At 44.5% G+C, this 27,908-nt stretch overlaps 1 protein-coding gene across 3 annotated transcripts in view; it reads left to right on the top strand.

Moving 5' to 3' along the window:
• The first annotated feature begins 568 nt into the window (after positions 1 to 568).
• The window catches only part of CASP7 (caspase 7), a 29,380-nt gene continuing 2,040 nt past the window's right edge, over positions 569 to 27,908 (top strand). Inside the window, exons 1-6 of one of the 3 annotated variants that reach the window (XM_015596341.2) lie at positions 569 to 719; positions 6,861 to 6,961; positions 23,203 to 23,339; positions 23,702 to 23,830; positions 24,764 to 24,939; positions 25,315 to 25,444. In XM_015596341.2, the coding sequence (XP_015451827.1) occupies positions 6,861 to 6,961; positions 23,203 to 23,339; positions 23,702 to 23,830; positions 24,764 to 24,939; positions 25,315 to 25,444 (673 nt within the window). In that variant the 5' untranslated portion in view covers positions 569 to 719. Of the gene's footprint in view, positions 720 to 763; positions 785 to 1,332; positions 1,486 to 6,860; positions 6,962 to 23,202; positions 23,340 to 23,701; positions 23,831 to 24,763; positions 24,940 to 25,314; positions 25,445 to 27,908 lie in introns of those variants that run through there. The other 2 variants (XM_025039111.1, XM_006920850.3) reach the window with 2 other exon arrangements.

Raw genomic sequence — 27,908 nt, 5'->3', positions numbered from 1 at the left:
GAATTCGGGATTTTCACAGAGTGAATAAATTATAATTATCCCCTTACACTTGCCTGCCGCCAGTCTTTCTTAAACCAACACAGCGTCCTTACCTGATGAGATTTTAGAGACGTTATAGAAGTGTCAGGCCCAGAGGGAAAGCAAGCAAACAAAGACAAGATGGATTCTTGCCTGATGTGGCACCGTGAAGGTTTAACTCCTTTCGCTCAAGGCGTTGATAGCCCTTTAAAAGCAAATATCTTTGGTATGAATAAGAATAATTTCTTCTCAAATATTTACACCTCAGTGTGAATGAGTTAATTAACTGCTCCGGAAGAGTCTTGGCAAGAAAGACATTAGAGGCCTCGGTTGGAGGCCCAAGGCTGAAGAAAGACACGTGTGTGCGTGTGTGCGTGTGTGCGTGTGTTGCAGGTATGTAGCGGTAGGAATGAAGTGGAATCGATTAGAATGCAGTCTCTCCCACATTAGACTAACACATGGCTACATACCCCGGGGCTGACGCCTGGGGGCGCTCAAAAATATTTCACGAATGATTCTGGCGCCACATCCAGACTAGCTGGCTGTGTTCGGAGGTGGGAACTTGCTCAAGAGAAAGCTGAGTTGGCTTCCTACCGCCTACATACGAGAACAGGCGCACTCGCAACTGCACGCAAGTTCTGGAAGGCCGGAAGACCACAGCCGATCCCACAGGGGCCGGAGGGGCTCCTCCTTGGAACACGGTAAATCCTGCAGACGCGGGCGCCGAGCACCCAGGAGATGCGAAACGCAGAGGCTGGGGTCAAAGGTCTGGCTATGGGAACTGAGTCCTGGAACTGGTGTGGAGGCCCAAGTCGAGATGTAGACTGGGGGCTGCATCAGGAGGGAGAAGGAGGCGTGGAATGGGGGCTTTGAGGAGCACCCCATCCTCGAGCACCGGGAGTCCGCAGGGCGCGCGCTTCCGTTTGTGTGGCTCGGGACTCAGCGTGCGGTAGTTTGGCGGAGCGCGCTCTCCGAGTCACTCTGAGCACTGCCAGTCCTGCAGAATGTGCCCTCCAGGGGACTATGAGCGTGGCGGCGGGATGCCATAAATCTCTGCAAACTGCTCTCCGCACGCTCTTTGGCGCGCGCGGCAGCTTTGCCGCGTGGGTCCTCCGAGGAGCATGCGCGCGGCCAAATTCGCAAGGGTGCGTTTTCTCAGGGCGGTGGAAGTGGCCAGCCTGGCAGAACGCGCGACCCGTTTTGCAGAGGGCGCCCCCCAACCCCGACGGCGCGCGCGACGTTGCATGCAGTCACTTGCAGGGCGCGCTCTCCCATTCGGCGGAACGAACCCTCCGGAGCTGGGGGGCGGTGCACTGAGCCCCGCCCGGCTCCGCGTCCAGCCCTGGGTGACTCCTCCTCCACTAGCTCTGGGGCCTTTACTTTCGTTTTGGTGATAGTGTCCCTAGACCTTGGCTGCTGAGGGACAGAAACGGCCGCCAGTCCTGGCCACCAGGCCGCGTGGGAAAGGTAACTTCGGCTCCCGCCTCCGCTTACGTTTTTCCCGCCAGTCGGCGGCGCGCCTCCTCCTCCAGCCCTGGCTCCCACCCGGCCCGCCTCGAGTGAGGTCTGCGGGGAGCTGGGTCCCGTGGGGCATGGGGGTCTGAAGACCTGCGCTGAAACTGGGGGGAGGGCTCTCCATGCCCTTGGTGTCGCTTGCTTCGATCTGCTTGTCCTCCCTTCCGTCCTAGCCAGCGGGCTTGCATCATCACCTGGTACTATTCGAGATTTAGAAAAGGGGAGGTGGATTTAGAAAGAAAGAGCAGTTCGTCATGAAGCAGGGCTCACAGCGAGGGCTGCTGTATCAGACGGCCCTGGGTTCTAATCCCAGCGTCCCCGCTTGCCAGCTGTGGGGCCCTGGCCCTCTCTGTGCCTATGTGTTCAATGGGAATAATGGTGAGTCTGGGCTGATGGTTACAGCGAGAATGGTAGGGGTTGACTGGTTCATAGCAGTGCCTCTCTGTCAAGGCTTCGTACGCCACACGTAGCTATTGTCATTGTTGGCGAACCCTTGTGTTGGGCTCTTGAAGATCTCTTGAAGTGAAAAAAGTCATGGCTGCTGGTGAATTTGTAACCTGTGACCGTATTAAAGTTTATCGTTTATGGGGCAGTCACATTATGTGGAGGTGATTCTGTGTGAGTCATTCTCAGGCCCTATCTTTTGAACTCCTGGGCTGGCTGTCTACTTGGCCCTCACTTTACCTACAGGCTGTTTCCTCCTTCAGGGTGTACAGCCTGACCTTCATCTTGATAGGGAGTTAACAGTTCACCTCTGCTTCCCCTTTGCTGTGTGGCTTTGGGCAGGTTACTTCTCTGAAGAAACCAGTATCTTCTGCAATACAGGATAAAGACTCCAGTCTCCTAGCAATACTGTGAGCATCAGGTGACAGTAGAGTACTTGAGTGCCCAGCAGAGCCCCCTCATCCTCCCAAGTGTGAGAGGTGGAGATCCTCAGAGATGCTGCTTTTTGAGCCTTTTAGGAAGATTGTCTTCACTGGTCCAAGAATGGGGTGCAAGTTGTATTGTCCCTTTTGGGAGGAAGCAGCCGCAATGAGTTCATTCCTTCCATGAAAAAAAAGTTCAGGCAATAGCCAGAAAGCATTTTCCTACTTGATGTGTGCTGGTCACCTATAAACACGCATAGAAATAATCACTAGAGGATTTTTGTTTTCAATCTCTACAAAAACTGCTTAAAATATGGATATAATTTAAAAGTCCCGGTGAAGGTTGACAGTTGAATGTTTTCTTAGTCTTGAGTTCTGCAGACAGTGGTCGTAACAGGGAATATGTACTAAGCATTTAGAATATTCTCCACGTGCTTAGCATTTTGCATGCATTATTCCATTCAGCCTCACAGCCACCTGTGACTGAGGCATCACTGTTTCCCATTTTACAGGTGAGGAGATTAAAGCTGGGGGAGATTGAGTACTTTGTTCAGGGTGCTATGGCTAATAGGTGGAGGAGCCAATTTAAGCCCTGATCTGCTCTCCACCACCCTCCTGGGGTCCCTTTGTTTCTGTTGCGTGTCCCATATCAACAGTTCATTCAAGACACTGAAGGATTCAAAATTTTTAAGTACATAAGCTCTCAATCTGCAAATAGTAATAATAACTGAGTGCCTGCTATTGTTAATGCTTTGCATATATCCTATATATTCATTTAAAGAGAAGGTAGGCATATTTAACAGTTGAATATGCAATATCCCTTGCATGACTGCTCTTTGAGCTTGAGCCATGAAAAGAGGACATATACAGGAAAAGTAAGGTCAGGTGTGCCCTTTCCAGGCACAGGAGAGCCGAGATAGATCTGGATTTTCTTGGCGGGCTGTGAGGATGCGTGGAGTAAGAGATCAACACTAAGTCTTGGCCTGAGTGAAATGATATGACTGAGATAGGCACCCCACTCAGTCACCACCCTTGCCCTGGGTGAACTTGATTTCACCCAGAATTCAAGCCCAGCTTCACAGGCATAAGAAAGTCGCTAAATGTTTAGCCTAAGAGACCAAGAGCCGAGTCCCACCACACTGACTTGTTTTAGACATACACTCCAGCAGGCTGTTCGCAGAGATGCTTGCTGCCCCCCTAGACAGGTGTTCAGCATCAACCCAGAAGGATGCTGGAGGTTCCACACAGAAGACCCTTCTGGCCTAGTGTTGATGGGAAAGCTCTGGAAAGCCTCCCACCATTGCACCATAGAAATCATCCTGAACCTCATGTCTCTGTAGCTAAGTCCAAAGCCCCCTCCAAATGGCTGGAAAGGATTATAAGCTGCACCCTCTTTTGATGGAGCATGTCAGATGTTTAATGAGTGTGCAATTCCTCCCTCTGCCTGCCTCGTCCCACCCCACCCTCTCTCTACCTCCCCTTCTCAAATCCTCCAGTCAGACATTTCCTCTCCTGAGAACCCTGCCTAATTCCTCTGAGGCCCAGCTGGGTCCCCTGGTTCTTGCGTCGCTCATCACAGCAGCAGCCTGACATTTGTGGCATCTTTTTATGAGGGACAATTTCAGTTCCCCGACAAGGCACGGCCAGATCAGTTTGCTCCAAAGTATGTCCCCACCTCCTTGAGGCCCAGCTGGGTCCCCTGGTTCTTGCGTCGCTTTGCTCCAAAGTATGTCCCCACCTCCCGGCACTCGGCCTAGTGCATTAGACTTTGATGAATGAATAAAGAGGAGTCTCCAGATATGTTCTCAGCAGTCCCAACAATATTAAAACAAATGTTCGCCTTTCTTAGGCACCATCTCGCTCAGGGTCTTCCTTTATATGTATATGTGTGTACATAACGGTCACATTGTTTTATAATCACAAGTCCCAGATTCAGCTTCTAAGATTAGTATTTCCAAAAGGCTCGAGGCTTACATACCACATGTTGAATTTAGTGTCTTTTTCTGGTGGATTTTGTATTAACTTTAACTTCTTCATTTTTAAAATACTTCAGTGCTTTGTTAAGTACCAGTCCACATTGAAAGGGAATGAAATCTATATAAAGGAGATAAAATAAAAACTGTTGAGTGTTTCTGCATGGCTGGGCTTACCCTTATCTCTTCTGGGGGTGGGGTTATCTCTGCTTTTGAGAAACATTTTGAATCCTAATCTGAAAAATCTTAACTTCCTCCCAACTGGACACACATGGGTGGCAATGGTGGGGTTGGTGATGTGTGGAGAAACAAGATGGCCACCTGACTTCTCACAAACATTGTAGAGATCTAGTATGGAAGTCTCCCTCTCAATCCTCGTCTCACCACCCAGCTCAACCCTAAGGTCAGCTGGAAGGTGACATAATGCCACTGGGAGCTCACCTTGGTGGATGGTTTGCCATCTTGGACACCTCCCCACAAGCAGGCTTCCTTCTCTTCTCCACTTCCAAAAGTCATTCTTTGTGCTCTAGGCCACAATATGTTCTGTCAAATAAAGGCTTCCTTGTTTTCCATTCAAGTGAAAATATCCCTGGGTGAGCCTAACTGGAAGGCAGATCTGCCTCTGCCAACCGTGGTGTGCTCTATGCAGTGGCTTGGAGATTGAAACCAGTAGGAATGAGCCTGGAGAGTTTCGTCTTCCTTCCTGAGAGCCAGTCCCTTCAAGGGCAATGAAAGGGGAATCAGTTTAGGGAAAATGACTCTAGAACAGGGTCCCTAGCTCCCAGGCTGCGGACTGGTACCGGGTCCATGGCCTATTGGAACCGGGCCGCACAGCTGGAGGTGAGCAGCAGGCGAGCAAGCAAAGCTTCATCTGTACTCGAAGCTGCTCCCCAGCGCCAGCATCACCGCCTCAGCTCCGCCTCAGATCATCAGACATTAGATTCTCAGAGGAGCACCGGTCCCTGGTGCCAAAAAGGTTGGGGACCACTGATGTAGAATAGGTTCTGCTTTTGACCAGCTGCATCAGTTTTAGCTAATTCGCTTCCCAGTTTTCTGTTCAATTAATATTAATTTAATAAGCAACTCTGTGTGCCAGGTGCCTGTGCCATGATGACCTTACACTGTTGTGTTTGAGCCAAAAAATAAGCAGAGTGCAAATAAGACAAATACAGGAGCTAGAAAGGGAATGGGAGTTGACGGGGCGGGGGCATTGGTAAGACAGGATCAATCAAGGAGGACCTCTCTGCGGAGGTGCTATTTAAGCTGAATTCTGAAAATTAAGAATTAGCCAGCTGGGCAAAGATGGAATGTCCAGCAAACGTGTGGGTAGTGACTCCCGGAAAGAGAGAACCATGAGCCCAGACAGAACCTGAAATGAGCATAGCGTGCCCAAGTGTGCTAAGGAGCTGGGAGCTAAATGGCGTGGTGGGGAGGGGTAGCCTCTGGAGTGCTTGTTGCTGGTTCAGATCTGAGTCCTACTATTTACTAGTTTTGTGGCCTAGGACAAGTCATTAACCTTTTTCAGCCTCAGCTTTCCTCATCTGTCAAAAGGCAATGATCAAAAGGCTGATATAACAGTGTTATTGGTCATAGGGATGATCTAACAGCATTATCGGGAGTATTAAAAAAGATAATGCTATCAAGACAGTAACACATATGAGTTTCTGTTTTCATGTTGTTATTTTTAGTTCTTAAAGTAGGGGGAGTAATAGGCGAGCAGGGGTTCCTATTGGCTGATAGTTATCCTAGATCAAGGGTCAGCACCTGTTTTTTGTAAAAGGCCAAGTGGTAAATATTTTCGGCTTTGTGGGCCATGTTGTCCCTTGTCACAGTTACTCAACTCCAATTGTGGGAAAGCAGCCACAGACAATTCATAAATGAATGGGTATGGCTGTGTTCCAGTAAAACTTTATTTACAGATTTACAAGTAATGGATCATAGTTTGAAGGGCCTTAAAATCCAGCGAAATGGGGTTAGACTTGAACTTCTAGATCCTAGAGATTTCTTGAAGATTAGTGAACATCAAATAGATTTGAGAAACTCTGTTTTGATAGAAATATGAAACAGAGAGCTTTCCACTGCAGGTTGCTCTGTTTTTGAACTGGATTTGAGTGATGCTAGGCAAAGAATGAGCACCTTAGAACCTGTCAGGAATTTAGGCGAGTCCATTGTTGTTGCAAACCTTGATGGACCTTCCACAACTTCTTGTATACAGAGAACAGTTAACAAAATCGTGCATGCTGGATTAGAAACTCTCCGAGGGCAAGGACTTGGTTTTCTTCCCCCACTGTATACCTGTCTCTGGAACTATGCCCAAAATAGAGTTAGCCCTCAGGCATTTGAATGAATCGATGGGGCGGGACCCTTGGAGCCTCAGTGTACAAGATTGTTCATCTCTAGGCTTAAGTAAAGACTGTGTCACCTAATGAGTGTTATTTAAAAATATCACACTGGATACCAATTTTCTGCTTTGTTTTTCTCTTCCCAGATGGCAGACGATGATGGGAAACAGGAAGCTGGGGATTCAGCAAGCCAAGATGTAGTTGATGCTAAGCCAGACCGGTCCTCCTTTGTCTCATCATTATTCAAGTACGTTTCCTTCCTGGCTGGGTTATTCAGGGGCCCTGGACCACTTTGCCCAGCCACGCCTCTGCTATCCCCACCCACCCATGGGGAGGGAGACCCTTCAGGGGAAGGGGTTTATGCTATGCATGGAAGGTTTGCACAGGATTCTGCTGTCTCTATGTGACAACACTAGGGTCCCCTGTGTGCACTCCTATGTTTCTGGGACAAATCCAGATGTGAGAGAAGCCCAAGCCATGGGGGTCTCCTGCTCAGTGGCTGTGCATCTGGATGGCAGCTGCCCAAGAATGAGGGGCTGTCCTCGTCAGAGGTGATTTGCAGCCACCCTCCTTTGGAGCAGAGCCTGGGCTCACACCCACCCTGTGCTGTCAGAGGTGCTCCATGGAAGAGAGGAGCATCCCCTCTCCCGAGCTTCACTTTTTCCTTTCTTGAGTTCACTTTTAAAACTCTAAATTTTACATTTAATAGTAATAGCAATAATAATCACTTCATTTATTAAACTCTCGTATGCCATCCCAATGTTCCATGTAGTCCTCATAGCAGCAGGAGTTGGTTCTATTGTTACCACCATTTCATAGGTAGAGAAACTGAGGTGCTTAGAGGTTTCATAGCTTGTCTTCCTGATGACAGTTAATAAATGGTAGAGCTGAGATTAGGACCCAGATAGCACCAGGTCCTCTCACTTAATGGTCCTGCTGTGCTTTCCATTTAGAAGTAGGGTGCAGGGATGTGGAAAAGCCCCATAGCTGCCCTTGACCTTGGTCATGAGGGGCAGTGGGCAGGGCTTGCTGATCAGAGGCAGGAGTGGTCTGTGAGTTAGAAGCATCAGACTTCTTGATATCTCCTAAGCCAGGCCCCACCTGGGAGGGAGATTACGGTTGAGGTTAGAGAGTGTGCCCAAGCAGTGCCCAGGAGGTGAGGGGCAGCCTGGTCATCCCAGAGAGAACCTCTCGTCATACCAGGCCAGACTGGACTCAGAAAAGTAAGGAGACCCCAGCATCCTGGACCCGAATTCCGTTGGCATTGTCTGCCATTTAGGGCCAAGAACACCCAACAAACTGACCAGAAAATAGAGTTCCAATGCCTGAAAACTTTTGAAAGCCATGAGGTCAGTTGGTCCAGGCTAAACCACTCCCCACTGCAACCCTTCAGAGCAGTGGCTTTCAAATGTTTTTCCCAAATAATGTAAAACTGTACACCCCCTCGTATATTTCATGGTGATGTATAAATTTCTCGTCAAAATAGTTACAGAGGATGTAATAATATTTCAGTTCCCAATTCTTTGACTATTTGGGATAAGGAAGTTGCCTCTTAGTGGAAGAGAAACAGGAATCGCGTGATCATCATTTCGTAAGTCTTAGTAAAAACTTTTGGTGTACTTCACAGAAATTATGAAAATGAATGGTATATCAAATACTGACATATAAAAATTATTTTTTAAATGTATCCAGCAGATACAGTATAAATAAATCCATAGTAATTTTATCACTACCTCTGTTCATTAAAAATGCATGTGAACAAGCTCTAACAGCTAGAATTTTTATGTTGTTTCTTTTTTCCCCTGAACTCATTTCTTTTTTATTCTATTGCACACAACATTTTATTGCAATGTAATAGATTTAGTCGCCTGAAAGTCTTGATCACCTCATCACACAACTGTGACATATGGATATATGCGTATGTACGTATGTGTAAATTGTAAGACATTTCTCCACGTATCCTGAATATTAATAGAAATTTTTCCTATACTGAGTTACTGTTAATTTATCCTAGATTAAGTCATTGTTTCAGCTATTAATTCACAGTTGATCTAAGGAAGTAAATGTTGATAAGTCATTGGTATAATTGTCAATGTAAGAAACATTCAAACCTGTTGAAAATTTTTATAATAGTTCATTTGAGCCAAACTGACAACATATGCTGGGGAGCAAGATCTCAAATGCACTGGAGAGTAACAGCTTTGCACTTTCTTTTATGAATTTGAAATTAAGGAGGGAACATACAAGGAGGTGGGAGAAAATGAGGAGGAGATTGGATTACAGGATAGTGAACAAGATCATGTACTCTCTTGAGGGTTAATGCTCTTTTTGAGGGGTATTACTCCTGGCATTTCAAAGGTATATTAACCTAAATGCACAAGAACAATGGACAGGGCTGGCTTAAAACTTTTCACTGAAGAAGTTATCAGTTTGGAGACTTTTGGTCAACATGACAAGATGACAGAATAGGTAAATGCTGTGCTCACCTCCTCCCATGACCACATCAAAATTAAAACTAAACTGTAGAACAACTATCATTGAAAATCACCTGAAGTCTAGCTGAACAGAAGTCCTACAACTAAGAACATACAGAAGAAGCCACGTTGAGACTGATAAGAGAGATGGAGACAAAGACTGAGATGGTCCCACAACCACATACGGCAGTTAAAAATCAGGAGGTCTCTCTCTGTTGTGAAGGTTCACCCTGAGGAGCAAGGGGTCCCAGCCCCACACCAGGCTCCCTAGCCCAGAATATCAGTGAGAAGAAGAGGAGTCTCCACAACATCTGGCTGTAAAAATCATTGTGGACTCTGGGTGCGACGCAGGACGGCTGGAGTCCCCGGTGTTTCTCTTAAAGGGACCACACATGGATTTACTCACTCACAAATACTTTTCCTAAGTTCCAGCAAATTGCCAGTTATAAAAACAGTTGTGGGGGTGTAAAATACAACATAGGGAATATAGTCAATAGTATTATCATAACTGTCTGATGTCAGATGGATACTAGACTTACCAGGCAATCACTTCATAAGTTATATAAAAAGTTATATAAATGTCTAATCACTATGTCATATACCTGAAATTAAAATAATGTTGTATAGCAACTGTAATTAAAAACTATTTTAAAAAAAATAAAAGAAGTTATAGGCCTGGGGCATGACTACTGACCATGACCTGCCCAGTTAGAAATTTATGATCAGATCACCCTGTGAGGTTACTTTCCATAGAACCCCTTTTCTTTATCCACATTATTAAATCGTTATTCTTCCAAGTAATTATTAAATGGAAATTGCATTGAAATGGCAACGTATAATGGAATGGATTGGCTTTTAAAGTTAGCTTATGAATAAGAGGACAAATAATACTAATTGCTAGAAAGAAAGTTCAGTATCACCTCTTTTTCCTATTTTTCATTTTTAGACATACAAGCTCAGAAACCATGAATATAAATACATGGAGTGGCAGGAGTTTTGTTATAATAGTGTCAGTTAATTCTTTGAATTCCTTCCAAGTTATGTGCCAAAAATACAACTCAATTAGATCCTTCCTCAATTGTATTGAAAACTAGGAATTGAAAATTATCTGACTTCCAAAGAATTGTTATTCAGCCCTTACAGACATTTATTTTTTTCAGTTCCTGGGAAGTATATCAAAGAGGCTTTACCAAAACTTTTCAAACAACTGTTAATTAAACCTGTTCTTCTTTTACTTAGAAACAACTTGTTTAACCCAAAATATTCCAACAGAGATAAGATAATTAAAATAGCATTAACAAACATTAGTCAGTATCTTTGTTTGTTTGTTTGGAAAATGCTTTAGACTGTATGCTTTTAAAAATATTTTTTGTTGTCGTTAAGACCTTAGAGCTGCAAATATAGTTCATTCATTTATGAAAAATGTCTGCTGTGTAATCTAGTTGACAAAGCCAGTTCTTGTCAAACCAGTCAGCCACACTAGACCTACTTTAAATCAGTAAAGGTCTGATACCATTTTTTTTTTTCTGTACAGTTAATGGTATTAGGCATCCCTGTGACAACCACCTTATGTCTGAATTCTAATTCTTGGATGGACGGGACAGATGGATGGAAAGAAGGGAGGGAAGGAATTTTGATTCTTGGAAGAATGGACGACGAGAGGGAGAGAGGGAAGGAAAGACAGAGGAAAGGGCATAAAGCCAGTGTTTACATCCTTGAATTATTGTTTGCTTTGCTCTCACAGAGCTTTAGCTCAACAGTGATATTGTCTTTGGGAATAATAATAAGGGGTCGAAAGAGACAGAGTTAGACAAGAGCCATACCACTCCCATTCCATTGAACTATATATATATTTTTTTTTCCAGTATGTAATTGAATTTGCAACAGCCCCATTTCTAATGCCATCTTTCACCCTTATCAGATATAAGTAGAAGGAAGAAGCCCCACCACACTGCCTGGTTCAAGGAGACTGGTGGACACTGATATTTGAATTGTCCCTTTATTAGATGACATGGAGGTTTCAACATCATCCAAGGTTCAGGGTGGGTGAGGTCTGCCCTTTTATACAGTGGGAGACTGGGGAAGGGGAGGTGGTGTCTCTCACCCAGACCAGTTTTAGGAAAAAATACAAACGGAAGATGAGGATCTGGTAATTTCATCCCCTTAAAACAGCATTGGAGGTTGATTGTTTCCTGCAAATCAGGAAGGTGTAGCCGCCTCTCCTGTTTTCCCCTCTTCTGTGTGTGGGGCACTTTGTATGTCACATGTGTGGGTGCAACGTGTGAGAGCATCAGTGGCTCCTCCGTGTTCCCTGCAGCTGGTGACAGGCACCTTCTCCCTCTCATCCCGTCCCCAGCTCCCTTCTCCAAGGTGTCAGAGTTACTGTCAGTCAGGCAGTGAAGGAGGCAGTAGCACCCCTGATGTGTCTCTAAGGGAGGACAGACTGCCCACCCACCCTACCCTGGACACCTCAAGGATTCTGGGAAACGAGAAGCAGCCTCCTTTCCCCGCCAAAGTCTGGGCGGCACTCGCTGTCTTGTCTTTTTAATCTCTTGGCCACTAGATGGCGTCACCGCATCGTTTTATTTCCATTCCATCAGGCCTTGAATAATCCAGACTGTTCTTTCCTGAAAAAACAAAAACGTATTGAAATGTTTTCTAATTTTCTGATTATTGAAGAACGTTTGGAAAATACAAAGGAAAACTATACAATATATTAATTTAAAATGAGCGAAGTTTGGGGGCTTTTAGAAAAATTACAGGAGAAACAAGTATGTGCATAGTTCGCATTCCTTATGAGCCCTAGTTTATGGAGCAAGGCCTGATGTCACTTGTGAACTTGCCGAGGGACCCATCTTCATGTAAAGATAACCCTAGCCCAGGTTACCTACCATCCAGGTTAACGATGTGGTCTCTGCCCTGGATATAAACTTGGGTTCTCACTGAATGTCTAGGCGCAGCTATAGAAAAGAGCTAAAACAAAAAATAACTAATTGCTGAATTGTAGGGTGCAGACTTGGAGCTGTGGGAAGCTGGGAAGATGAAGGAGGAGGGAGGGCTGGAGAAGGAGTTGGGACTTGAGTTGTCAGAAAAAAAGGCACAGGGATTATCGGGGAACTAGAAGAGCCCATCTCCAAGGGCCGGGACCCCGTGGGAACACACAGCCCAAGTTCTGGGAAAGTGGGGAGAGTTTTGTCCTGGTACCATCACTGGGAGCTGCTGTAGGTCCAAGCCCAAGCCCTGGTCTTAAATTTCGGCATCCCGGATGATGGCCTCACCCAAGAACAAACATGTCAGCTGTGAAGTCAGTCTCATTTCTGAGTTCTGCTCAAGGACAATATTAAAGGAAATAAAAAACAAAGTAGCCCGACAGATTTCCCATACTCTCAGATTTCCCCAGGGCCTTGTTGGAGTCTGTTTGTTCCTGCCCAGGCGTTTGTTTATCCTTCCAGTTCCTGAATGCAGAGGGCAGGAGAAAGGCTGGTTTTCAGGACTCGATAAACTCCCGATTTTGAGGCGCTGGCTCAGATGACGTAGGCTTTCTCCTCTAAATCATCTTTGCATTCCAACCTGTGTCCTTTTGGAATGTGTTTAATAAATGCTACTTGGTTGTGATTCCGCTTTCCCCTGGCTGGCAACTTGGGTTTCTCCACCAGTAAGTGTTATATGTAAACAGATCCCTATTAAAAAAAAATGGGTTATTTGTAATTATAACAAAAATCCAGGTGTCTTGCCTTTTCCTTTGGAGAAGGAGGACAAAAGTGTTTCATAAGAAGCGATGCTTTGGAAAGGAAAGAAAGCAGACCTTAACTCGCTCCAAAAAATGTTCTCAATTAAGTGAAAGTCGTTCAGTCACACCTGTGATTGAAAGAGGCCAGGTCTGGGACCCCTAAAAGGAAAGGAACATTAAAACTTAGGCAAGGTGTTTACTTTTTAATAAAGGAAGCCTTTAAATCCAGATTCTGGAATACTGGATGCCTGTCTCCCAAATTCACGTATAGCGATAAGATTTAGTGCTGCATTTAAGGCAGTGATGATACCACTTAAAATGACAACAGTGGTGGAATGGAGTTGGACCACCAGGTTCAGATCCTGGTCCTGCCACCTACTCACCAATTGGGAGATGATAGCAAGTCTTTTGACCTTATTGAGCCTCAGTTTCCTCATCCACATAATAGGGATATGAATACCCATCAAATGGATGGATCATCTTAAGAATTAAAGTAATTGTCAGCTTGCCTAACTATCCAATGAGGAAGAAATCATAGAATCGTATGTTAAAATTGGAAGACCCCTTAAAAGATGATTCATTCAGTCCCTTCTATAATGATCGAGGGAAGTTAAGACCAGAGAGGGAAAGTGATTTACCCAGAGTCACCCAGCAGTACCAGGACCAAGACTTGGGCGTCTAGTGCTCACTCACAACTGCAGAGGCATGAAACGGTTCAGCTACATTAATCCTCATAAAACCAGCAGAGTGGTTTTTCTTCTACCCAAGTGGGTCAGCAAATTTACTTTTTCATGGAAAGTATTTCCTTTCTGCCTCACTTCATCTGAGAGATGATATATGGACAGCTGTTCCAACAGGGCTGGCCGCGGACTTTCTGATAAAGAAGGCCAAGCGCACATTTCAAGAACAATGAGCCACGCCTCCAGGACATGGTCACAAGGTCAAGAAACTTTGACACCGTATAAATGTATAGAATACCTCCGTTGATTATAAGTTCTAGCTCTTCTGGTGGGGAAAAAATAAGCTCTACAGTTAAAAGAAAAAGTGAGGAATGGAAGTAGATGATAAGGTTTTTATAGTAACAGAAATTTTAAAACACTGTTAGTATAAAATTAAGTCTAGTAATAGAAAAGTACTATGAAAATAAGACCTGTTGCTTCTCAAGGGAACACGTGGTCACAAGTCATAAATATGCATGATGGCCTTGCATGTTATAGCCTCGAGCTTGCTGGAGCTTATGGCTTTCTGTCTGGCAGGCATCTGGTCTAGTGAGTGTGAACACTGCTCAGATGCAAGTGACAAAGATGGACGAGGTAGTTTTGTAAGAAAGAGGGCTGAAGTATGTTAACTGTTCTAAATTCTGGAGCCTGCAGCCATCATACAGACCTCACTGTACCTTTCACTCAGTTTTAGGCTATTTAAATAGAATTCAGCCCTTTATTTCTCCTGGATGATTTTTTTAAGTCCTTTGTCGATATTTATTGTCAGAGATCTCTCTGCTCCTTTTTTCAGGAGCAAGAGGGAAATGTGAAGGGGGATAAAAGTTTGGGGGAGTCTTGTCTTTTTCTCCTTAGCCTATTTTAAATTGTTTTCCAATATAAATCTATTTATGCAAACTGTTTCGGAGGAAAATGTAAAGAGCCACTTTTCTCTCTTGTTCACAGACCTAAGGATGAAAATGATTAGATTTGCCCAGGGTAGCAGGTGTTACAACTTCATTTCATCAGCTTTGTACCTCTCACTGACTGTGACCTTAAACCAGGAAAATGAGAAAAGCCTAGCTGAGCTGTTTGCTTAGATAAATGTTTGGTGTTTATGTGTTCACATTTTCCCCTTTGCATTTGGAGGTGTGAGATAGGAAACTGGACTAACTCCTGGATCATTCGCTTTACTCAAGACCACTGAAAAACATTTATATGCCTCATGTGAACATTAAGGTATCTGGGATGCCTTTCTAATCTTTTATTGTATTATTTATCTTACTACCTTGAGTACCTCTATAAGGAAATAACTTAATGAATCCGAACTGTTTGATCACCACAAACTCACTTCCCATTTTTGTTCACATACTTATATATCATTTGACATATGTTGCAATTTCTGCGTGTACTGTTTTGCCACCTTGTGTAGAACGGGCACTTCAGTGGGTCACCCGCCTCTGCATGCTCATCACTTTCAACAGCTGTGTAAGATTTTATTCTACTCAGTTCTCTGTCTCCTGCTTTTTGTTCTTAAAGATGGTGCTACTGGATGCATCTTGGTGGAGATCTGGGTCCTTTTTCCCTTGGACCTCATGCTCATAGAAAGTCTTTTTGTCTCTGGGGAGCTGTCCCGGGGTGGGGAGGATGCTGCAATGTGGAGCCTGGGCATTTCTGCCGGTCAGCAGAGAAGGGGGAGGCCAGTGTGACTTTCCCAGCCCCACTGTGAATGGTCCTATGGAAAAGTCCAGCGGGCAGCTCACTGCTGATTCAGTCACGGGCCTTCAGGGCCAGGCGGGCTGTGCCAGTCTCCTCTCTCCTGCTGAGCTCTGAGCATGTTGAGTTTTTATTATTACAGAGAAGAGGGAAACTCGCTGCCCGTCATCACAGGGCGAAGCCTCGTTCTGATGCAAAGGGGGGTGCTTGTGGATGGAGACACAAGGTACTGCCTCCTCTCTTTCCTTTCCTCTCAGCCTTGCTCTGTGTCTTGGTATGTGAGGACTATTGGGGATGCCCTCTGTTGAAATGTTAAACCATGAATGAATCATCCCAAAAATATTTAGACAAAGCAACTAAGAAAACCAGAGCTCTGGTTCCGAATGAAACAGCCCTGGGGAAGCGTGTGCTTGGGGGTGTGTTTACTTTCATGCTGACGAATGTCTGCACCCCGATGGAGCTACTGGGAATCCTATTCATGGAGATGCTTTAGAGATAAATCGGGGGTGGGTTTGCAAACTTATCGTCCTTCCAAATTTAGAAGGGTGTAATTCATGTTTTGAGCAGCCTAGGGGATCTGTAAGAGGATAAAACCTGTATTTATTCACTCCAGTGATGGGAGAAATTACACTTGCACCCAGAGTGGATTATAAAGTTCATTGTGCACTTTCTGAGATTTTTCACTTCTTTGTAAAGTAGGCAGAATGTTTTTATTCTAATAGTAATGTTTTCTGGTACGAGTTGCTGAAGACTCTTCAAGGAAGTCTCTTAATTATAAATAACCATCAGAGCTTGGTTGTGATTATTTGCCACTTGATTTTGAAATTCGAGGCTCCAAAAAATGGCACTCTACCTAAGAAGTTAGGATAATCTAGCTCCTTCCTGATGATCGATGCTGGCATTATCTGTGTTCTAGCAGAGATCTGAGCTTATTTGAACGCATCTGGAGGATGAAGATAATGGTGCTTGCCCATATCGGTGAGGAAATACAACGCTCCAGAAAGAGTCCAGATGGTTAGGAAACGTCATAATGAACCAACCTGCTCCTGTAAATTAACCGCCTGTTGTATTTTCGTGCACTTAAATGCACTTACTAAGTCATTCTACCAGGCGATCGTAGTTGTTGTAATCTTGCTCATCTGGCCCTAAACAGTGATTTCTGGTGAGATTTATTTTTTAAAATCTGTAGCCAATTGTGGAACACATGAGCCTTTAAGAGGATTTAGAACTTTTGATTCACTAGTCTGGTTTATCATGAGCCTTGCACTGAGCAGCAGGTTCCAAAACAAGAATCGTGTGTTTCTTCTCAGCACAGTAATCTTGGCCCAAGTCTTCTGCCGTGTGAAAAAGGTCAAGGTAAAAGCTAAGTTATCAGCAGAGAGTTAGCAAGAGAAGGAGAAAAAAAAGGGAGGGGGCGTAGAAAGGGAAGTGATCGAATCTGGCTTAAAAAATACCCAGGCCAGCTTTTATTTGCTATGTTTTTCCATGCCTCTCATCTGGACTTTGTGGAATGAATGAGATAGTAATTATTAACATCGATCATTAACAGTGATACTTATTCCTGGTGACTTAGGAAATATCTGAAGTGGTTCCTCTACCATTTGTACCATTTATCAGATTTAGGAGAAAAAAATGGTTCTCAGTGACCTGGATTTGAAAGACTCTCAGCATGCCCACCTGTCGGGTCTGTCACAGAAGTTCTCCTTGGTCCCAGCATCTTCTGCAGAAAGGCCCTGTGAAACTGGAACAACAGGAACGGCCACTTTCAGAAAATCTCTCTCGGGGATGATCGCCAGCTGAAGAAGTTTCTAATCTGGATCTTTGAAAGCTGCTTATTACGCTTCTCATTCGCTCCTGGCCCCGCCCCTGGGAGAGCCTGCCCTCCTGAGCTGTGGACTGTTGCCACCTTCCTGCCATTGGCTAATTAATTAGCACAATCTCTCTGGAGCCCTTGAGGCCCTTGCTCCTTCCCAAGAGCAGTTGTTTATCTGATGATCTGCTGGGCACTGGCACTTGCTTTCCAAACAGATGGTAACTCTTTATGAGCCGCTGGCACTGGGATCGCGCAGCCTACCCGCCCCCACCCCCCACCCCGACTGTGCTGATGGCAAGTCACCACTCCGCCAAGGTTGTGCCGAGGACCCACCAACTTTATGCAAAGCAGGGAGAATAAGGCTGGCATTGCAGGCAGAGTGGCATTTCCCAGAAGCGTTTTCGTTGTGTCGATAAAGGAATTTCAGTTTAATGTTCAACTCGACTGCCATCCCTGGGAGACCTTGCAAGTTTCATGGAGAGTTGTAGATCTCAGATGCATGACCCTAAATGCACCCGGCTGCTGCCCAGGAGCATCTTCCACAAGGCTACACCTCCCAAGGCACATCTTGTTTGTCCTTCTGGCCAAGAGCCAAGGGGCCCAGAGGCTGCACCCGTTTGGACAGTGGCGTTTGATAGGATTGAGTGAGCTGGTGCTCTCGACCCTGCCCAGGAGTGGGAATGGCCAAGCAAGACTTCTGCTTCCATTGGCTCCAGGAGTAGATGTGGGACTTGAAACAAGAGTAGAGATAGCAGTGTAAGGTTAGAGCCAAGATGGCCCATGGAATGGGCAGCCAGGCTAGTGCCGACGCCCTCAAACTTCAGAGGACATGAGCATCTGCAGGAAAACACCCAGGCCTGGCCCAAGACATCAATTCTGTCTAAGGAGAGACCTGGGACTCTGAATTTTAACAGAGGCAGGAAATGCTGGACTAAGGAGCTTGGTGTTAGGCATCAGAATAATCCCGGGCTCTACCTATGTCTAGCCTTGTGATCTTGGACAAGCTGATTTAATATTTTTCTAGGAAATGGGGTTAGTGCCTCACAGAGTTGTAAAGATTCTATGAGATATGATATGAAAAGTGGTAAGTGATCAAAAGATGGTACTTATCAAAACTATTTATTATTGTTGTTATTAGTGACACATAGAGGAGTAAGAAGTTTAAAAGGCTGAGGAGAAGGGGAAAACCACAGTGAAAAACAAAAACAGAATGTCTAGGGAGCCTTTTCAACAATTAATACAAAAAGCTGTGACTCTAATAATCTTTAAAATAGGCCAGATCTTGAAATCCATTTGCAGCAAAGGAGTTTTTACTATTATTAATCATTTTAATTCAGTCTTTGGAATAATTAACTCATTCACGTATACTGACAAAGGTATACAGTCAAAATTCTTTCTCCCACTCCTTCCTGCCGTCCTGCTCCCGGCCCCCCATAATAATACAGGTAACCGTTTTCAGTGATATACAATAATAACATCAGTAATAACAATGACATTTACTTGCCGCTTACTACATGTCACACAGTGTTCTATGTACTTTGTGAATATTAACTTGTTTACAAGCTCTGAAGCAGATGCTGTAATTTTGTCCTTTTTACGAACGAGGAAGCTAAAGTACAGAGGGGTTAAGAACCTTGCCCATGATCACTCAGCTGTGTGGCGGAGCAGGGTTTTACACCCAGATGGTCCAGGCCTGGAATCCATGGGTTTATCCATTATATTCCTTCAAGAGTTTCTTTATGCAAATACAAGCAAATATAAAGATATTATATGGTCCCCTCACTTTTTTCCCAAAACATGAGTATATTGCTCTCATTGTTCTGGTCTTTTGTTCCGTACTTAACACCTCCTACGCAACACACACACAGAGGCAGAAAGAACTTCCTCATTCTTTTTCACAGTACTCTGTGGTTTTGATTAAAGACCCTGCCCTTTATGGTCCAACCAGAAAGTGGAGGCTAAACTGGATCTTCATACCTGTCCTGTTGGTCATTATGGAAGTGAGGGTCTAATTGAATAAATGTATGTCTTGCCAGCCAGGTCTTTTAATTGAGGGATGCTATGCTCTTAAGGTTCAAAATCGGAAATAAGAAAGGCAGTGGGAAAACAGGAAGAAAACTTGTGGGTCCAGAAGCATTTCCAAATGGCATTAGATGTCACACACAAAAGAAATACTTGAGCAAAGCAATCATCCCATGTTCCTGCAGAATCAGTAGCTGGAGTCTACGCTAGCATATTCGCCTCTCAGAAACCAGTTCCCTTCCTAAATCAGAGGTCATACTTAATTAATACCTCTGCAGCAGCCTTGCAACAAGAATTGGCAAAACGGCAGTAATGGCACTGCTCTCACGGGCGTCTCAAAGGGAGAAGGAAGTAAAAGACAGAATCCCCAGAAGGAGCCCCAAAGCCTCACAACTGTTGGGCGGCAGGCTGATCCCTTGGACTCTGAATCACCTATATGCAATGGACTTCAGTCCACTCTTTTTTTTCTGCCGGGGCTTTTTCTCGGATGCCTTCTTGACAGTCATTTCCTCCTTGTATTTGTCTCTCGAGTTTCATGCTTTAAGTGATCATCAGGTTTGTTCCCCCAAAGTTAAGCCACAGATGGGATTTTTCCAAGGCCAGTGCCTCTTAGGAGGATGAATTCAATGGGAGCAAATTGATAATCACTCTCTTGTACACTTCTGTGGTCTGGGAACACCAGGTTTTAATAAAAAGCTACTTTGCTTAGAAATAAAAATTTCTAAGAAGGAGGAAGCAATTCTTAAGTTCATTTTGAAAATTAAGAGTTCAAGTGAGGGGCAAGATAAGTAAGGGGAATTTTTCTTACCTCCTTTTTGAGATGTTTTCCAAGCACATTTAATATTCAATTTTAAGGTACTTTGGTAACCATGGAAAGTATTTTCTTTAAGCATATATATCTTTATTCCCCTAGGGTGTTCCTTTAAAAAAAAAAAAACAGTTAATTTTCCAAATTCTCTTGTGATAGAAGCAGAGTCCTTTTTTTTTTTCATGTGACTTATATCCAAGACTGTTTTTCACATAAAGGATGCTTGCTCACTGGTTTAATTTTGCTCATCGTTGAGGATGGGCAAATAGCAACTTGAAAACGTCACAGTTTGTTTATTACTCAGATATCGTTGTACAGGTTGTTATAAAATGGTCTTTACTGCAGAAACTAGAAGTAGGATTTTTTTCTCTGAAGGGGCTTTAGTGCATAAACTGCCCTCCAGCCTGCCAGACTCACTGCTACTCTTACTTAATGGCCTTAAATGACCTGAAGACCTGTCAGGAGTCAATGAGAGAACGCACGTGAGAATTTAACAAGATCCCAGCACATAGTAAGCACTAACAAATGTTAGTTGCCGTTATTATTATCTATAAAATGGGTATGATTATGTCTCCTCGACCTACCTTAGAGGCGTCAATTGAAGACCAAAGATTCTGCATTTATATGAAAGGCTGTGCACAGATATTTTAAAGTGAGCCAGGGATACTGTCAGTAGGCATCACTGGCAGAGCAGCAGTAAGGGAGTAAGTAAATCCTACTCCTTCCCACATGGCATCTCCCTGAACAATGCAGAAACTCACTTCGATGGCATTCAACTCCTCGGAGCTTTAGTGGAGGCCTGGGAGGGGAGAAGGCTCCATGGGGGTACCTGCTCCCACCAAGTCCCCCATCTAATTTTGTGACAGTTACAGAGGCTCCATTTTCTAGGAGAAGAAGTTGATGCTCTATGAAAGACAGATACTCACTGACCTAGGTCACACAGGTGGATGAATATAGACCTCTGACTCCAAGTCCAGTGCTCTTTGTGCTGCGTCTCTGGGGGAAGAGGCATGAGGAGGAACTGGCATCACCCCTGTAAACAGACAGCAAACAAAGAGAGGGAGAACTTAGGAGAACAGATTCAGGGTATTTTTATTTTAAAAATATCATGGAAGAAATCTGGCCATATAAAAGTGGAGGCTAGAGTCCTGTTTGAAGTTGAAAAATAGCAATAAGGAATCTGAAATTTCATGATTCAGAGAGAATCTGTAATCTGGACCAGGGTAGGAGGGGGCAAAAGGAAGGCCATGTCCTTTCAGAGATTCTGAGAAAAACTCTAACATATAAGGTTCAATGAAAACTCAGAGTGAAATACCTTTGGATCCACAGTTGTCAAGTAACAAGCTTAGTTTTCGCTTTAACTTTACTTCCAACTTCTGATGAGAGCTTGGAGAGAATGGTGGATGAATCATTCTAACAACTCTTCAAGGGCATAGGGCTCTGGAACTCTGGCTGACATGGAAGTCTGGGGTCTAGGCGATGGTCTCACTTTGCCAGTCACTAGCTAGGTGATCTTGGACAACTTTCTGCCTCTCTGTGGACCTCAATTTTCATATCTGAAAAATGAGGAAATAAGACTGCATTCATTCATTCATTCATTCATTCATCTAACACATTTTTTAACCTAATTCCCCTGACTAGAACTCTTGTACAGCATTTAATAGAAGTGGCAAGAGTGGACATATTTGACTTGTTCTTGATCTTAGAGGAAAAGCATTCAATCTGTCATCATCGCATATGATATTAGCTGTGGGTTTTTCATGAATGCTCTTTACAGGTTGAGTTAGTTCCATTGTAATCCTAGTTTATGTAGCATATTTATTTTAACAGGGTATTGGATTTTGTCAAATGCTTTTTCCACATATATCAAATTGATCATATGGTTTTTTCCTTTATTAATATGATGGATTACACTCATTGCTTTTTGGCTATTAAACCAACCTTATATTCCTTGGATCAGTCACACTCGGCCGTGGTTTATAATCTCGTTTTTAGATTGCTGAATTCAACTGCTGATATTCTCTTAAGGATTTTTGCATTTTGCATTTTCTCGAGAGATATTGGTCTGTACTTTATAGCAAATACATATTGAGCAACTTCTGTGCCAGGCATTGTTCTAGGTGCTGGGGATTCAATGATTTTTTCAGAACAGATTTTAGAAATCTCTTCTTCCGTGGAATTTATATTCGAGTGGATGACTAGCAAGGCTTCTCTGCACTCACATTTGACATTTTTTTCCTCCGTTTTCTCAGTAGTACCTCAGTGCTTAGGTGCTAGACTTTTGGTAACTTGGACGTCAGCGTCTGGAGACTGGAAAGGACCTGCTTTTCTTTTTTAAATTACTGTTCCTTTTTTCCCTCTACGTGTTAATTAAATTATAACATCCACTGAGAAAAGAGGACACACTAATGACTTTTCATTAACTGACACACCCACGTAACCAGCACCCATATCCAGAACAACAAAGTATAACCAGCATCCAAGAAAGTCCCTAATGTCCCTTCTAGTCGCTAACCCTCCCACCATCAAGAAAGCCACCTCCCAGCTTCTAATACCAGGTATTTGTGTTCTTGAACTTCATATATAAAAAGTAAGTCTGACTATAGTTCATTTTTTGCGTATTGGTTATTTCACTCAGTATTGCTCTTGTGAGAGATTCATTCATGGGGCTTTGTGTTGTCATGGCTTGTTTATTCTCATGGTTACCTAGTGTTGCCTTATATAAAAATTTAAAAATGTATCTTTGCTACTGCAACTGGACATTTGGACTCTTTCCTGTTTGGGGCCGTGCACATGTGTGGAGCTGTCTTTCGGTAAAACACATTTGCTCACTTCGGGGTATGTCCCCAAGTGCAGAATTGCTCTGTCATAAGATATGTTTAGGTTCAGTTTTAGTAGATTCCGCAGTTTTTTGCAATGGATGTACAAAGTAGGCTCTCACCAGCAATATGTGACAATTCTAGGTGCTATGCATGATCACCAACACATTGTAGCCATTCCGGTCTCACAGTAGGATTCTAATTTGCATTTCTCTGGCAACCAATGAAATTAAGATTCATGTTCCTATTAAATGTGACAATTAAACAGAGCCATCTGTTTACGCCTGATCTTTTCTTCACAGATATTACAGCCTTCCTGGGCACCCCTTTTATGCTAGTAGTAAATTCAAGAGGCCGTTACTGTCCAAACTTCTTCCATAGCTACTGACTGGCTTTATATTTCCCCAGTAAGAAGAAGAAAAATGTCCTTGAGAAGACAGTCAAGACCACCCGGGACCAAGTGCCTACATATCAATATAACATGAATTTTGAGAAGGTGGGCAAATGCATCATAATAAACAACAAGAACTTCGACAGAGCGACAGGTAGGTATTTGGGACATGACCTGTTCCCTTCCAGTTTCTTCACCTTGTGTTAAGACTTGTATCAGACATTCAGCAGAGAGTGCTGTGCCCATTCGCTGTGGCAGACAGCCTCTCCATGGATGGTATTCTCATGTCCAGGAGAAAAGGAAGCAGAGAAATCAGGGACTTTCAGTCTGAGGTCCCCCTGTGTGCATTAGCTGACGTGGGACTTGGAGCAAAGGGCTAAGAATCGAGGAGAACTATTTGGCCTAGATTGGAGCTGAGGGTTAGCTCTTAGCTGCACTTGGCACCTGACTGGTTGATGCCAGCGCACAGTGCTCAGCCAGGGATTGCTCATCATGGACGGTGCTTGATGCCCACAGGTATGGGCGTCCGGAACGGAACGGACAAAGATGCCGAGGCTCTTTTCAAGTGTTTCCGAAACCTGGGTTTCGACGTGGTCGTCCATAATGACTGTTCTTGTGCCAAGATGCAAAATCTGCTAAAACAAGGTGGGTGCCCACCCTCTCCCCTCTCTCTCTTTTTCCTGCTCCCAAGAGGCACAGGGTCCCAGCTGGTCTTGGAAGGACACTTTCCCAGGACACAGGGATTTCAGTATGGAAGCCTTTTCTTTCTCCAGCCCACTCCATACCTGTCTCTGGGGTAGGGGTTCTAGTTCAGGAAACTTAGATCTCTCCCTTTAAATAAGCTCACATGACAGCAAGAAAAATAGGTTCTATATCTACAGAATGGTCTCAATTTCAAAAGGCTAATTCCTAGGGAGGTAAAAAAAAAAAAAAAAATCTATATTATTCTTCCCAGAACAGAGTTTAAGGATAAACTTTTCCCTGGTGGCAGGTAAAGAAGAATAATCCCCATAAACCTCAGAACCGCTTCACTCCCTCCCCCAGACCCTGGCAGCCACCATTCTGCTTTCCGCCTCTGTGAATGTGACTCCTCTAGGTTCGTCATTAAGTAGACACATTCAAGTGTTTGTCCTTCAGTGACTGGCTCATTTCGCTTGGCATGATGTTTTATTTTCTTTAACAAGTACTTGCATGACACTTACTACATGGCCTGCCTTACAAATATTAACTCATTTAATAAGTATATTGTTTCCATTTTGTAGACAAGGAAACCAACACACCGAATGCCAAAGGAATTTGCCCAGTGTCACAGACCCAACAAACAGCAGGGCCGCCCCATCAGCACCCTAAAATGCTGTTTCCCAGCAGCTTCTCGAACCGCTCCCACACCTGGGGCTCACTTCCTCATGAGGCAGCTCCATTCTGGTTTCAGACTTGAGTGAGAATTCTAGAATTCCTTTCCTCTAATTGCTCTCCACTGGTCCTTCTCTCCAGAAGGGTCTCTCCTCTTTTAAAGACTCCTGAGGTCCCACGGGACTCATGTTTTAACTTTTCAATGTTCAAATCCCTTGCTTGCAGCTTCTGAAGAAGACCACAGAAATGCAGCCTGCTTCGCCTGCATCTTATTAAGCCACGGAGAAGAAAACTTAATTTATGGAACAGACGGCATGATAGCAATAAAGGACTTGACGGTCCATTTTAGGGGGGACAAATGCAAGACACTTTTAGAGAAACCCAAACTCTTCTTCATTCAGGTAATCCCCTTTCAAAGCCAGTACACTTGAAAATGGGAAAAGATCACAGAGTGACTTGGATTGCGTCATTTTTACAAATCCATGTGCCGCTTCAGCGGGGCTGTACAAATTTGGGTTTTGTTTTCTACCTCTAAACACTTGGCGTCTGTATTTGCTTCAGATCACAGATCATGAAGGTTTTTTTAAGACATTACAGTACTTTTACTGGCTTGGCTGACGAATTCAATTCAGCATTCATTCACTCAGTCATTCATCAGATTACCATCAAGCCCCTAATATATGCCAAGCACAGTTCCAGGCACTGGGACACAGCAGTGAACAGCACATACATTTCTGTTCCCAACTCCGTGGAGTGACGTCTGCTTTGACATTTAGGCATGCCGGGGGACAGAGCTTGATGATGGGATCCAGGCCGACTCAGGTCCTATCAATGACACAGATGCCAATCCTCGATACAAGATCCCAGTGGAGGCCGACTTTCTCTTCGCCTACTCCACAGTTCCAGGTATCAGATCTGTCATCTGCTAACTGGATCACACCATTCTACCATCAAAATGCCGCAGTGATAAATTACCGCAAACATAGTGGCTGACTGAACACGTACAAATACGTGATCGTACGGGTCTGGAGGTCAGAATTCCAAATCGGGTTGGCAGGGCTGCATTCTTCCTGGAGGCTCTAGGGGTGAAAATCCACATCCTTGCTTTTTCCGGCACGTTAGAGCCTCCTGCCTTCCTTGGCTTATGGCCCCCTTCCTCCAGCTTCAGAGCTGGTTAGAATGTGGACATCTCTGGGGGCCATCCAGGGATCTATTTACTTTTCGCTCCAAGAAAGTAGAATTCTCTCATTACCAGTATCATTGGTAATTATAAGAACAAGCCTTTTTATATTACTTTAAGTTTACAGAGTGTTTTTCATGTCTTTTACCTCTATATCATCCCTATAATAACTGTAGGTAGTTAGGAAAGGTGTTATTGCTGTCCTTTTATAAATTAAAAAAAAAAAAAAAAAGCTCAGGTGAGCGTAAGTGTTGTGTTCAGGGTCACATAGAGATTTCGGTACGGAATAGAGCGATAGCTCAGACCAGATTCTTTTACACTGCAGGCTATAAACAGGTACCAGGAAGTGCCAGTAATGAGCGGGCCTGCTCATTATTCATCAAGCTCTGTGCTTGCCTGAGTCAGTTCAATGAAAGGCCTTCCTTTGGGGTAAAAACCATCACCCAAGTGGAATTCTCTCAGCTGTAGTAGTGGCTTGTGAAGTGCTTGATACAAAGGTATTGGTTATAGTAAATAGGTCAGCAGCGTATTTGGAGAATCATCTCTGGCAGGATCTACAGATGGGATTTTGTGAGAATGATTTCTTCACAAGTTTTAAGGTGTAAGGAAATAATTTAGTCTTCCTGCTCTTCAAAGGGAGGTGGTGTCATGGGGGCATCTATTTGAACAGACCCAGTGGTAGGGTGTAGGGGCCCCTGAGCAGGGTCTGGGGTAGGTAAAGGAAGAAGAGTGGACTCTCAGGAGGCAGGCGAGAGAGGCTTTTCTAAAAACGAGCTGCTGTAACTCCAACAACAGTGGGGAGGGAGATGGCTTACCAGGCAGCATACCAAGGGGTCAGCTGCCCAGAGCACTGGCACAACTCAGGCTGGACCACAGGTGTGCTGGTCGGCTCAGGCTGCTATAAGAAAACAGAACACAGACTGGGGGGCTTACACACCAGAAAATTGTTTCTCACAGTTCTGGAGGCTGAGAGGTTCCAGATCATGGCACTGGCCAGTTTGGTTTCTGATGAGGGGCTTCTTCTTGGTTTGTAGATGGCTGTGTCCTCACATGGCAGAGACAGGGATTACAGCACAAGGTGTGACAGGGCATTGGCACAGTGTAAACCTGGACAAGTAGGCAGGGAGCCCCATTGTGGTGGGCCTGGTGTGCTGTGCTAAGCAGACTGAACTTCCCCTGGTATAGAGCGCAAGGGAACTATTTTAGGTACAAGAGTCACAGGATGAGATTTGCCTGTTAGAATAGTTACCTCAGAGACCACGTAGGACAGGGGTTAGAGAACTCAAATCCAGGGGAACTGATTGTTGTAAATGATAATATGATGACCCAAATCTCATCAAACCAGTGTGACCGATTGGCCGTGGGAGGAAGCAGCACGCTTCATCGTGTAAACCAAATACAGCTTTTCGTTTCGCACTGTCCTTTTAAACGGGGGCATGGGGATGATGGGATCTTCCTTCCCCCAGCTGAAAACACCAGAGGGTCCTTAGCCATGCTGCTCGTGCTAAGATATTAGACAATATCGTGGTCACTTTTAAAGTCACAAACAGTCACTGTACTATAGCCAGGTTGCCCAGTCTGAGATGGTTACTAAAACCCCAAACCTGACTTGGCTGTATATTTCTCCCAGTTCCAGATCAGCCCTGCTGCCCGGCCAAGGCGCTAAGGGGCCTTGGCTGACCCTGCGGTTTCCTCACAGCCTCCCTCACTTGCCAGATCTCTTTCTTTTTAAATCCTCCCGAGGTCAAAGAGGAGAGGAAAGCAGAGAGGGAAGGAGGCAAATTAAGGTCCCATGGTCACTTAGCTTCTTGTGCACTGGAATTGAGATGGTTAAAACTGGTACTTTCCTCTTGGGCGTTTTTACGAGTCCCCAGGTGACCAGGGTCCCACTCCTCCTTGGCCTTCGGATTTGCATCTCCATTCCTGGTTGTGCGCTGTGATTTCTTCCTTCAGTGCTGGCCACTCTCTAGGGTGCTTGTCCAGCCTCTTTTTTACTGAGGTCTCATTGCGCCTTTAAGAAACCCTGTTGTCCAGGACCCAGGGCAAACTGAGAGTCAGCTTCCTCCACCGTGGACAATGTGTGGTCCATGAGAAACACACCCCTCACACCCGAGTGCTGGCCCTCCCAGGGCAGCGGGCTCTCCTGGCTCCGCCCCTAAGGCCTATTTGTCAGCCAGCTCTTGCTTCTGT

Source organism: Pteropus alecto, unplaced genomic scaffold (genome assembly GCF_000325575.1).
Source record: "Pteropus alecto unplaced genomic scaffold, ASM32557v1 scaffold177, whole genome shotgun sequence".
NCBI lineage: Eukaryota > Metazoa > Chordata > Mammalia > Chiroptera > Pteropodidae > Pteropus > Pteropus alecto.
The sequence above is the reverse complement of the archived record's forward strand: the minus strand, read 5'-3'. Positions and strand labels throughout refer to the sequence as shown.